The 13,534-nt window shown below is 52.2% G+C and overlaps 1 protein-coding gene across 1 annotated transcript in view; it reads left to right on the top strand.

Annotated features, from left to right (window-relative positions):
* Nucleotides 1-13,534, top strand: part of LOC100682128 (tensin-like) — a gene marked incomplete at its 5' end in the record, with an annotated part of 70,122 nt that overhangs the window by 33,635 nt on the left and 22,953 nt on the right. The window contains 3 exons of the mRNA XM_029063038.1: nt 823-918; nt 3,575-3,613; nt 8,294-8,486. Of these exons, the coding sequence (XP_028918871.1) occupies nt 823-918; nt 3,575-3,613; nt 8,294-8,486 (328 nt within the window). The remainder of the gene's footprint in view (nt 1-822; nt 919-3,574; nt 3,614-8,293; nt 8,487-13,534) is intronic.

The raw sequence follows: 13,534 nt of genomic DNA, 5'->3' as shown, positions 1-13,534 counted from the left end.
CATTCAGTCATATTTACCGATCACGTAGTGTATAAAGAGCACTTGGGAGAGTACAGTATAACAGACACATTCCCTGCCCACAGTAAGCTGACAGTCTAGAGAGGGAGACAGACATTAATAGAAATAAATAAATGACAGAAATGGACATTAGTGCTGTGGGGCTGGGAGGAGAGATGAAGAAAGGGAGCAAGTCAGGGCGACGCGGAAGGGAATGGGAGAAGAGGAAAAGGGGTCTCAGTCAGGGAAGGCCTCTTGGAGGAGATGTGCTTTTAATAAGGCTCTGAAGGTGGGGAGAGTGATGGTCCGTCGGTTGGGAGGAGGGAGGGCGTTCCAGGTCAGAGGCAGGACGTGGGCGAGGGGTCGGTGGCGAGATGGATGAGATGGAGGCCCAGCGAGAAGGTTGGCATTAGAGGAGCAGAGTGTATGGGCTGGGTTGGAGTAGCAGAGTAGCGAGGTGAGGTAGGAGGGGGGCAAGGTGAGCCGCTGCCAGTCTTACTGAGGGCACTGCCCAGACCGCTTGGCAAAGAACCCGTGAGGCCACCCACTTTCCGAACTAAGGTTTGAGGGGCTACCACCCCCAGCCAGAAACTCCCAGTGGCCGCTCTCCGGCCTTAGTCCTCCCTCCTCTGGCTGTGTGTGGACGTGTGACTCCCAGGCCAGTGCTCTAATACACACACAAATAAAAACACACACCCTACCTCACCTACCCCGGGCCATCCCATCCCGGCCCGACCCGTGGTTCTGGGTTAGGACTAGTTATCTTCACCTGTGACCTCCTCTCCCATCCTCATCCCACTGTCTCTCCCACTCCCGTCCCCCAAGGAGTTCGTTCCCCTCCGGGCCTGGCCAAGACCCCGTTGTCGGCCCTGGGCCTGAAGCCGCACAACCCGGCCGAGCTGCTCCTGCACCCCGCCGGAGGTGAGTGACCGAGGGGCGGCCGTCCCACGCGTGGGGATGGGGAGGGGAAGGGAGGTGGGTGGGGGTAGGAGCTCGCGGGGGGTCGCCGCTGACCGCTGACCTGCTTGACTGGGCGAGGGGCAGGGGGGTGGGAGACGTGTGTGGTGACAGATCCCCCTTGTCCTTCAGGGTGGCTCCCCACCTCCCCCCAGGCATCTTGGTCTGAGGTGTGGAGGGGCACAGGGCTGGGGGCTGGGGAAGTGTCTCTGGTTGAGACCCCAAGGTGGTGAAGAGTGACGGCACAGGGACAGCCCGCCTGTTGGGTCACGGGAAACTCTGACTAACCCTGGGGTTTGCTCAGTGTCATGTTTTAAGCACGGGGTAGGAAGTAGGGAGAAGAAATTAGGGGCAACAGCTCAGAATAGCAAATCCCACCAAAGGACCCCCCCAAACCCACTCTACCCAATCCCACCTTCTAGACGGAAGTTAAATGTCTCATACCACCTGTCGATCACCACCAACCAACCATCAAACACCCCGAAACCATCTATCAATCACCGCCAACAGGCCTGGAAGTCAGAGGACCTGGGTCCTATTCCCGGCTCCATTACACTCGCCTCCTGGGTGATATTGGGCAAGTCGTTTCACTTCTCTGGGCCTCAGTTCCCTCATCTGTAAAGTGGGGATTAAGACTGGGAGCCCCTTGTGAGACAGGGACCTGGGTCCAATCTGATTAGCTTGTATCTAGCCCAGTGCTTAGCACAGAGCCTGGCACACAATAATAATGCTAATAATAATAATTATGGTATTTGTTAAGCACTTACTTCATGCCCAGAACTGTATTGAGCACTGGAGAACTCGACATAAAATTTCCATCCACCCAGCAGACATCCCCCAACCACCCATTAAACAGCTCCCATCCACCTGTCAATCACTCCCCAAATCTCCCCCCACAGATTCCAACCAACTGTCAATAAATCCTCTAACATTGGGCAATCACTCACCTCCCAACTGCCCATCATTAATTAATTAATTAATTCATTCATTCATTCAGTTGCACTTATTGAGAGCTTACTGTGTGCAGAGCACTGTTCTAAGTGCTTGGAAGGTACAATTCAGCAACAAATAGAGACAATCCCTACCCAATGGGCTCACAGTCCGGCGGGGGGCGGGACAGACAACAAAACAAGGCAAGTGGACAGGCATCAATAGCATCAACGTAAATAAATAGAATAGAATGTAAATAGAATAGAATGAATCATCTGGAGAAGTTTCCTGAGGCCACACTGTAGCCTCAAAGCTCCGGTCGGTTGTGTTCTTCAAGCTGTTGTTCAAGTTCTCCTACCTCCTTTCTCTTCTTGCGCCCCACCTCTCCCTCTCTTCTCCCTCCTCTTCCTCCTCTCCTCTCCTTCCTCCTCTTCTCCCCTCTTTCCTCTTCCCTTTTCTCTGCTACCTCCTCCCTAGCATATTCCCTTATCCCTCCTCTTCTTCCTTCTCCCCATCTACTTCCTACCCCATCTTCCTCTTCCTCCTCCCCTCCGCCTCCTCCACCCTCCGGGAATGGAGGTGGGAGATGGGTGAACAGCAGGCAGGCCTCCTGAGAGATGAGCAGAAATTCCAGCCAAGCCCTGGGGCCGGGTGGGGTTGAGGGATTGGGGGCTTGGATGAGCCCAGAGATGACTGATCCGGTCCCGGGGGCCCATAGCCCGCCCCCACCTGGCTTCTCACCCACCAGCGGGCCCAGCACGACGGGGCAGTGGTGGGATTAAGGGCCGGGGGGAGGGGGGCATCCAGAAGTCCTGTGGTTGGACCTTACCCCCTCCTCTCTTGATTCCTTTTCCCACTCTCCTCACTCTGCTCTTGCTTTTTGGCCATTGTAGAAAAGCATGCTGTGTTAACAGATCTTTCTCTTTCTCTCTCCCTTCCTCTCCTCTCACCCCCTTCTCCTCCTCTTCCCTCCCCCACACTTCCTCTATCCTCCTTCTTCTCTCCCCAACGTCTTCTCCCCTTTCCCCCCCTTCCTCCTCTCCCTGACTTCCTCTCCTCTCTCCTTCTCCTCCTCTCTAACTTCCTCTCCTCTTCCCTTCTTCCTCTCCCTGACTTCCTCTCCTCTTCCCCTATCTTCCCCTTCTCTCCTGTTCTCCTCCTTATCTCCCTGACTTCCTCTCGCCTTCTTCTTTCTCTCCCTGACTTCCTCTCCCATGTCTTTCCCTTCTCTCCCTTTCTCCCCTCCCTGACTTCCTCTCCTCTCCCCTTCTTCTCCTCCTCTCCTTTCCCCTTCTTCTCCTCTCCCTCACTTCCTCTCCTCTCCCCCATCTTCCCCTTCTTTCCCCCATCTTCCCCTTCTCTAACCTTCTCCCCCTCTCCCTGACTTCCTCTCCTCTCCCCTTCTTCTCTGCTTCTCCTCTCCCCTTCTTCTTCTCCTCTCCATCACTTCCTCTCCTCTCCCTCATCTTCCCCTTCTCTCCCCTTCTCCTCCTCCTCTCCCTGACTTCCTCCCCCTGACTTCCTTTCCTCTCCCCTCACCTCCATTCCCCATCTTCCCCTTCTCTCCCCTTCTCCTCTCCTCCCCCTGACTTCCTCTCCTCTCCCCTTCTCCTCTTCCTCCTCCTGCTCTCACCTGTCCCTTTCCTTTCCCTCCTGCGTCCGGGCCCCTTCCGCTCTCCGTCCTCATCAGAGGAAGATGGAGAGCAGGAGGCCGTCGGTATCTATGAAGGTAAGGAAGCGGCAGAGCCACAGGGTCCGGTCTTGGGACCGGTCAGTGTGGATGGTTCGGGTATCAGGCGTGGGCCTCGTGGGCCAGAAACACACTGCCCCTCCCCTTGCCGTGGGGAGTGGGGAGTTTGGCCGGGGGACCGGTCACTGCAGGCCCGGGCGGTGTGGCCTAGTGGATAGAGCACGGCCCTGGGAGTCAGAAGGACCTGGGTTCTCATCCCATCTCTGCCATGTGTCTGCTGTGTGACCTTGGACATGTCACTTCATTTCAGCACTTAGAAAAAGGCTCAGCACTTAGAACAGTGTTTAGTGCTTAGAATAGTGCTTGGCACATATTAAGTGCTTAACAAATACTATCATCATCATTATTATTATTCTCTGGGCTTCAGTTCCCTCATCTGTAAAATGGGGATTAAGAGTGTGAGCCCCATGTGGAACAGGGACTGTGTTTAACCTGATTTGCTTGTATCCACCCCAGTGCTTAGTACAGTGTCTGGCACAATTATCACTATTATTATTATTATTACTATTATTATCCTGGGTTCTACTCCCAACTCCACCTCTTGTCAGCTGTGTGACCTTGGGCAAGTCACTTCACTTCTCTGGGCCTCAGGTCCCTCATCTGGAAAATGGGGATGGAGAACGTGAGCCCCACGTGGGACAGGGACCGTTTCCAACCCCATCTGCTTGTATCCACCAAGTGCTTAGTACAGTGCTTGGCACATAGTAAGAGCTTAAATGCCCATTTTATGGGGGGGGTTGGTGACTGTGGCTGAGCCTGAGGTTGTGACCGAGGCCGAGTTGAGGCTGAGGCCGTGGCAGCAGGGGCGGGATTCTCTCCTCGGCTACCTCGTTCGGGAGTTGGAATGAGATTTCCCATCAGGGATGCCAGGCAGGACATGACAAGAAGCAGAGACCCAGGAGCAAAAGTTCACGCGTCACAGATGCCCCAAAACCCTTTGTCCACCTCGGCCCCTGCCTCGGTGATGGTGGCGGGCAGGGAGCGAGCAGGAGGGGGTGGGGGTGGGGGACGTGCGTGGCTCAATGGAAAGAGTCCGGGCCCTGGTGTCGGAGGACCTGGGTTCTCATCTCAGCTGCGTCACTTGCCTGCTGCGTGCCGTTGGTTGAGTAACTTCACTTCTCTGGGCCTCAGTTCCCTCATCTGTAAAATGAGGATGGAGATTGTGAGCCCTATGTGGGACAACCTGATTCCCTTGTGTCTAGCCCAGCGCTTAGAACAGTGCTCTGCACATAGTAAGCGCTTAACAAATACCAACATCATCATCATGTACCAGGCACCGTACTAAGCGCTGGGCTGGATCCAAGCTAATCAGGTTGGACACAGTCCCTGTCTCACATGGGGCTCACAGTCTCCATCCCCATTTTACAGAGGAGGGAACCGAGGCCCAGAGAAGTGAAGTGATTTGCCCAAGGCTACACAGCAGACAAGTAGCTGAGCCTCAGAACCTCGGGTGTTTGAGGTTGGACATTCCGGGCACTGCACCCAGCAGCTGCCCCGGGCCACCCGAGCCCCCATTTTCATGGCATTTGTTAAGCGCTTACTATGTACCACACACTGTACTGAGCACTGGGCTGGATACAAGCTAATCAGGTTGGACTCAGTCCCTGTCCCACATAGGGCTCACAATCTCCATCCCCATTTACAGATGAGGGAACTGAGGCCCAGAGAAGTGAAGTGACTTGCCCACAGTCACCCAGCTGACAAGTGGCAGAGCGGGGATTCGAACCCATGACCTCTGACTCCAAAGCCCGTGCTCTTTCCACTGTGCCACACTGCTTCTCTATAGTAGGCGCTTAACAAATGCCATGAAAAAGGGGGCTCGGGTGGCCCAGGGGCAACTGCTGGGTGCAGTGCCCGGCCTGTCCAACCTCAAACACCCTAGAGAACAGGTTGGGAGTCAGAAGGTCATGAGTTCTAATCCTGGCTCTGCTACTCGTCTGTTGTGTAGCCTTGGTTGAGTCACTTCACTTCTCTGGGCCTCAGTTCCCTTATCTGCAAAATGGGGATTGAGGCAGTGAGCCCCACATGGGACAGGGACTGTGACCAACCCGATTTGCTTGTATCCATCTCAGCGCTCAGTACGGTGCCTAGCACTCAGTAAGCGCTTAGCAAATACCATGCTTAGTGGATAGAGCACCGGCCTGGGAGTCAGAAGGTCATGGGTTCTAATTCCAGATCCACCACTTCTGGGTGACCTCGGGCAAGTCACTTCACTCCTCTGGGCCTCAGTTCCCTCATCCGGAAAATGGGGATGAAGACTGTGAGCCCCACGTGGGACAACCTGATTACCTTGTGTCCCCCCCAGGGCTTAGAACAGTGCTTGGCTCGTAATAAGCGCTTAACAAATGCCATTATTATTAAGGGGGATTGAGATTAGATGCTCGGAAGAACTTCCTGGCCATACAGGCAAATGCCTGAGGGAGGCGGGGAGGGGTTTGAACCCTTCCAAGGACCGACAAAGAGGGAGGTTGGGCAGTGGGACCGCCCAGAGACTGGGGGTTGAATCTCTTTCCAAACAAAACTTCTGTGAATTTTCTTAAAAAGTGGCATGTTTCCAGGAGTCATTGAAAGCGATTGCCCTTTAGCTCTGCCTCCTTTCCTCTTCCCCTCCCTGAGGCCCTGGTTTCCTTCCCAGCCTGGCCGTTCGCTTCTTCCCACCCCCTCCTGTCCTGTCCTGTCCCCGACCCGTGCCCCTCCGTGCCCACGCCCCACCTCTGCCCGGCCTCCGAGACCTCTCTGAGCCCAGGAGAGCCGGCCGGGCCGTGGAGTGGGGGGTCATCCCCAGCTCCCCCGAACCCACCGGGTCCAGAGCAGGGCGGGGGCATGGTGGATTGTTGGATATGAAGGATCAGGTTGTCCCACGTGAGGCTCACAGTTAATCCCCATTTTACAGATGAGGGAACTGAGGCCCAGAGAAGTGAAGTGACTTGCCCACAGTCACACAGCTGACAAGTGGCAGAGCTGGGGTTCGAACTCATGACCTCTGACTCCCAAGCCCGGGCTCTTTCCACTAAGCCACGCTGCTTCTCTTGAAGACTGGGAGTTTCACGTGGGACAACCCAATTACCTTGTGCCTACCCCAGCGCTTAGAGCAATGCTTGGCACTTAGTAAGTGCTTAATAATAATAATAATAATAATGTTGGTATTTGTTAAGCGCTTACTATGTGCAGAGCACCGTTCTAAGTGCTGGGGGAGATACAGGGGAATCAGGTTGTCCCATGTGAGGCTCCCAGTTAATCCCCATTTTACAGATGAGGTAACTGAGGCACAGAGAAGTGAAGTGATTTGCCCACAGTCACACAGCTGACAAATACCAACAGTATTATTATTAGTATTATTTGTTAAATGCTTACTACGTGCCAGACACTCTACTAAGCGCTGGGGTGGTTACAAGCAAATCAGGTTGAACATAGCCCCTGTCCCATGTGGGGCTCACGGCCTCAAACCCCATTTTCCAGATGAGGGAACTGAGGCCCAGAGAAGTGAAGTTCTTAAGGTCACAGAGGAGACAAGTGGTGGAGCCGGGATTAGAACTCATGACTTCCTGACTCCCAGGGCCAGGCTCTGTCCACTACTCCATGCTGCTTCCCTATAGACTGTAGACTGTAAACTCATTGTGGGTGGGTAATGTGTCTGTTTATTCTTATATTGTACTCTCCCAAGCACTTAGTACAGTGCTCGTCATTCATTCATATTTATTATTAATAATAATAATGGTATTTGTTAAACGCTTACTATGTTCCAAACATGTTCTAAGCTCTGGTTATCAGATTATCCCATGTGGGACTCACAGTCTCAACCCCCATTTTACAGATGAGGTAACTGAGGCACAGAGAAGTTAAGAGACTTGCTCAAAGTCACACGGCTGACAAGTGGCAGAGCCAGGATTAGAACCCACGACCTCTAACTCCCAAGCCCGGGCTCTTTCCACTAAGCCATGCTGAGCGCTTACTGTGTGCCGAGCGCTGTACAGTCAGTCAGTCGGTAGTATTTATTGAGCGCTTACCGTTTGCAGAGCATCCTCCTAAGTGCTTGGGGGAGTACAATATAACACAGTAACGCGGGGAATGTGTCTGTTCATTGCTGTTCTGTCCTATCCCAAGCGCTTAGTAGAGTGCTCTGCACCCTGTAAGTGCTCAGTAAATACGATCGAATGAATAATTTATATTAATATCTGTCTCCCCCCCCAGCCAGTAAACTCACTGTGGGCAAGGAATGTATCTGTTTCTTGTCCTGTCTCTATTGCTGGGTCGTACTTTCCAAGCGCTTAGTACAGTGCTCGGCACCCAGGAAGCGCTCAACAAATACGATTGATTGAATGAATGAATGAATGAATAGCGTGCCCACCCGAGCCCTCAGTCCAGCATTCCACACCCAGTAAGCGCTCAATAAATACGCTCGACGGACTGGCAGTAAGTGCTCAATAAATACAACTGATGATTAGACTGTAAGCCCGTCAAAGGGCAGGGACTGTCTCTATCTGTTACCGATTTGTCCATTCCAAGCGCTTAGTACAGTTTCCTGCACATAGTAAGTGCTCAATAAATACTGTCGAATGAATGGATGGATGGATCGACCGAGAGCGGGCCGGCCTGTCGCGCCGTGTCCGGGGCCCGGCCTGACGTCTCTCCCTCTGCCTCCCCTTGTCCGTCCGGCAGAGCCCAGGAGCTACGTGGAGTCGGTGGCGAAGACGGCGGCGGCCGGAGCCCCGGAGCCCAAGTCGAGGAGCCCGCACCCCCAGGTCGGCCGGGCCTACGGCTCCGAGTCGCCCCTGAGGAACGGGGGTTGGGGCGGCTCCTTCTCCCCGCCCGGGCCCCTGTCCACCAGCAGCCCCGTCCTCGGCCCGGACAGGTGAGGGGGACCCCCGGGAGGGGAGAGTGGGGGACGCCACGGGAAAGGGGCGGCGGCCACCGGTGGGACGCTTGTCGTGGCCCGGGAATGTGTTATGTCTATCAAATGATGATAATGATGATGATGGTATGTGTTAAGTGCTTACTATGTGCCAGGCACTGAGCTAAGTGCCGGGGGGGACCCAAGCATATCGGATTAGACACAGTCCCTGTCCCACGTGGGGCTCACAGTCTCAATCCCCATTTTTACGGATTCCGATGGGACGCCCGTCGTGGCCCGGAAATGCGTGGTGCCTATATAATGATGATAATAATTATGATGATGGTATTTGCTTACTATGTGCCAGGCACTGAGCTAAGCGATGGGGGGGACCCAAGCCAATCGGATTGGACACAGTCCCTGTCCCACGTTTTTGTCACAGAGCGATGGGGGGGACCCAAGCAAATCGGATTGGACACGGTCTCACTCCCCGTTTTTACAGATTCCGACGGGACGCTCGTCGTGGCCCGGAAATGCGCTGTGCCTATATAATGATAATCATAATAATGGTATCTGTTAAGTGCTTACTCTGTGCCAGGCACTGTACTAAGCGCTAGGGTGGACCCAAGCAAATCGGATTGGACACAGTCCCTGTCCCACGTGGGGCTCACAGTCTCAATCCCCATTTTGACAGATTCCGGTGGGATGCTCGTCGTGGCCTGGAAATGTGTTGTGTGTATATAATGATAATAATAATAATGGTATTTGTTAAGTGCTTACTATGTGCCAGGCACTGTACTTAGCGCTGGGGTGGATCCAAGCAAATCGGGCTGGTCACAGTCCCCGTCCCACATGGGGCTCACAGTTTCAATCCCCACTCTACGGATCCCGGTGGGACGCTCGCCGCGGCCTGGAAATGTGTTGTGTCTATATAATAATAATAATAACGATGATGATGGTATCTGTTAAGTGCTTACTATGTGCCAGGCACTGTACTGAGCACTGGGGTGGACCCAAGCAAATCAGACTGGACACAGTCCAAGTTCTACATGGGGCTCACAGCCTCAATCCCCATTTTACAGATTCATTCAGTCATGTTTATTGGGTGCTTACTTTGTGCAGAGCACTGTGCTAAGCGCTTGGAAGGTACAATTCAACAACAAGTAGAGACAATCTCTACCCAGCAATGGGCTCACAGTCTAGTAGGGGAGAGACAGACAACAAAACAAACAGGCATCGGTAACATCAATATAAATGAATAAATAGATTTATAGAATTATAGATAAAGTCACGGACGCCCAGAGAAGTGAAGTGACTTGCCCAAGGTCACAAAGGAGTCAAGTGGCAGATCAGAATTAGAACCCATGACCTTCCGATTCCCAGGCTCCGGCTCTAGCCGCAACGCCATGCTGCTTCTACATGTGCTGCTATGTGCTGCTACGTATATGTACATGTATATATACATATGTATATAATGATAATTATGGCATTTGTTAAGCGCTTACTATGTGCCAGGCACTGTACTAAGCACTGGGGAGATCCAAGGAAGTCCGGTTGGACACAGTCCCTGTCCCACGTGGGGCTCGCAGTCTCAAACCCCATTCTACAGATGAGGGAACTGAGGCCCAGAGAAGTGAAGTGACTTGCCCTCGGTCACACAGCAGGAATGTGGAGGATCTGGATTAGAACCCGGGTCCTTCTGACTCCTAGTCCTGGGCTGTAGCCATATGCCATGCTGCTTCACCCAAGCGCTTAGTAAAAGCAGCACCTAAGTCCATAACCACAATTTATTTCTATCAACGTCTGTCTCCCCCTCTAGACTATAAGCTCTTTGAGGGCAGAGAACGTGTCTGCTAGATTGTTCTGTCGTCCTCTCCCAAGCGTTTAGTACAGTGCTCTGCAGATGATAAGCGCTCGGTAGATACCACTGACTGACTGTCTGAGGAACCGGGAGGGAGGATAGGCAGGGAATGTGTCTGCCAAATTGTTCTGTCGTCCTCTCCCAAGCGCTTAGTACAGTGCTCTGCAGAAGGTAAGCGCTCAGTAGATACCACTGACTGACTGTCTGAGGAACCGGGAGGGAAGATAGGCAGGGGATGTGTCTGTTACATTGTTTTATTGTACTCTCCCAAGCGCTTAGTACAGTGCTCTGCGGATGGTCAGCGCTCAGTAGATACCACTGACTGACTGTCTGAGGAACCGGGAGGGAGGATAGGCAGGGAATGTGTCTGTTATATTTTTTTCATTCAGTAGTATTTACCGAGCACTTACTATGTGCAGAGTACTGTACTGAGTGCTTGGGATGTACAATTCGGGCAACAGAATTGTTGTTGTACATTGTTGTTGTACGTTTTGTTGTGCACATTGTTGTACTTTTTTTGTTGTATCTCCCAAGCGCTTAGTACAGTAAGCGCTCAAGAAATTCTTTTGACTGACTGGCTGAGAGGCTGGGAGGGAGGGAGGACAAGGAATGCGCCGGTTATATTTTTGAGTCGTACTCACCCAAGGGCATGGTAGAAGCAGCTGGGCCTGGTGGCTAGAGCCCGGGTCTGGGCGTCTGAAGGACCTGGGTTCTAATCCCGGACCCGCCACTTGTCTGTTAGGTGACCTTGGGCCAGTCGGAGGTAATCGGCAGAGAATTTGCAATTGCGCTTCCAGGCTAGAAATACCTGATGGGGTGGCGATTTAATCACTATTTCTGAAATTCTACCGCATTAGTCTTTGCTCGGTTGGTAAAAGGGGTATATAAGCAAGCCGAATACAGCTCTATGGCAAGCCGCATGGCCTAGAGGAAAGAACCCGGGCCTGGGAGGCAGGAGGACCTGGGTTCTAATCTCCCTGGCTGCTGTGTGACCTTGGGCAAGTCACTTGACTTCTCTGTACCTTCAGTTCCCACAGTTGTAAAATGGTGATTAAGACTGTGAACCCCGTAAGGGACATGGACTGTGCCCCAACCGATTTGTTTGTAAACACTCCAGCGCTTAGAACAGTGCCTGGCACATAGTAAACACTTAACAAATATGAAAATTATTAGTATTATTATAAAGTCACTTCACTTCTCTGGGTCTCAGGCACCTCATCTGGAAAATGGAGATTAAGACCGTGAGCCCCAGGTGGGACAGGTCCGGGCCTGGGAGTCAGAAAGTCAGGGGTTCTAATCCCAACTCCACCCCTTGTCTGCTGTGTGACCTTGAGTAAGTCACTTCACTTCTCTGGGCCTCAGTTTCCTCATCTGCAAATTGGGGGTTCGGAGCCCTCTGTGGGACAGGGTCCAACTCGATTACCTAGTATTTACCCCAGCGCTTAGTACAGCGCCTGGCACGTATTAAGCACTCAACCAAAACCACAATTATAATTATTTTTATTACTAAATGCTTAGGAGAATACGATAGAACAGAGTTGGTAGGCATGATCCCTGTGCTAGAGGAGCTAAGGGGGGAGGTAGACGCTTAGAACAGCACATAGTAAGCGCTTAACAAATACCATCAGCATCGTTATTGTTATTAGACACTAAAGTAAGTTACAGATAAGAGGGAAGGGCACAGTAAAAGATTTGAACAGAAGCGTAACAGGGGACTTGGAGTTGAGTCCTTAAATGCGCAGGTGACTTGGAAGATTGACGTGGCCGGAGGGAGGTGATAGGGAAAGGAAATGACAGATTAATCAGGGAAAACCTCTACGGGCAGGGGGAATGTGTCTTCTCATTCTTTAGTATTGCATTAGTAATAATGATAATTATAATATAATTTAATAATCTCAAATTAATATAATAATAATAATAATAATAATGGTATTTGTTAAGCGCTTACTATGTGCGAAGCACCATTCTAAGCACTGGGGTAGGAACAAGGTAATCAGGTTGTCCCCCATGGGGCTCACAGTCTTCATCCCCATTTTACAGATGAGGGAACTGCCTGTCTACTTGTTTTGTTATCTATCTGCCCCTTCTAGTCTGTGAGCCCAATGTTGGCTCTCAGGGATGGTCTCTATCTTTGGCCGAATTGTACTTCCCAAGCGCTTAGTATAGGGCTCTGCACACAGTAAGTGCTCAATTAGTAGGATCGAATGAATGAATGAATGAATGAAGCACAGAGAAGTTAAGTGACTTGCCCAAGGTTGCATATCAGACAAGTGGCAGATGTGAGAATTCGAACCCACATCCTCTGACCCCCAAGCTTGGGCTCTTGCCACTAGGCCACGCTGGTTCTCATACTGCTTGATTATTGTGATCAATCGATCGTTTATCGAGCGCTTACTGAGTGCTGGACACTGTACTGAGCGCCTGGGAGAGTACAACACAACAATATAACAGACACATTCCCTGCCCACAGTGAGATACAGTCTTGAACTTACAGTCTCGTACCCTCCGAAGCACTTAGTACAGTGCTCTGCACATAGTAAGCGCTCAATAAATACCGCTGCTTGATTTATTGATGGAGGAGGTGTGATTTCAGGAGGGCTGTGAAGATGAGGAGAGCAGGGGTCTTCTAGAGGTGGAGGGGGTGGGAGTTCCAGAGGGGTGGGAGGTCGGGGCAAGGGGTGGGTGGAGAGAGAGACGAGATGGAGGGACAGTGAGGTTGGCATTAGAGGAGCGAAGTGGGCGGGCTGCGTTGGAGTAGGAGAGTAGCCAGATGACGTCGGAGGGGACGAGGGGATGGACGGTTTTAAAGCCGACGGTGAGGACTTTCTGTTGGATGTGGAGGTGGATGGGCAACCACTGGAGGCTCTTGAGGAGTAGGGAGACATGCACTGAACAAGTTTGTAAAAAAAACAAATGTTCCGGGCAGTAGAGTGAAGTACGGCCTGGAGTGGGGAGAGACAGGAGGCAGGGAGGTCAGCAAGGAGGCTGATGCGGTCATAAAAGCAGGATAGAATCAGTGCTTGGATCAGCGTAGTGGCCGTTTGAATGGACAAGAAAGGGCGGATGCTAGCGATGTCGTGAAGTCAGAACCGACGAGCTGTGGTGATGGATTTAATATGTGGGTGGCAGGCTCGAGAGGCTGAAAGGACAGCGGTGTTGTCTATAGTAACAGCGTGCGGAGTAATAGATTGGGAGCTCTTTGTAGGCA

Source organism: Ornithorhynchus anatinus, chromosome 1 (assembly GCF_004115215.2).
Source record: "Ornithorhynchus anatinus isolate Pmale09 chromosome 1, mOrnAna1.pri.v4, whole genome shotgun sequence".
Classification (NCBI taxonomy): domain Eukaryota; kingdom Metazoa; phylum Chordata; class Mammalia; order Monotremata; family Ornithorhynchidae; genus Ornithorhynchus; species Ornithorhynchus anatinus.
This window is presented reverse-complemented; position numbering and strand designations above follow the sequence as displayed.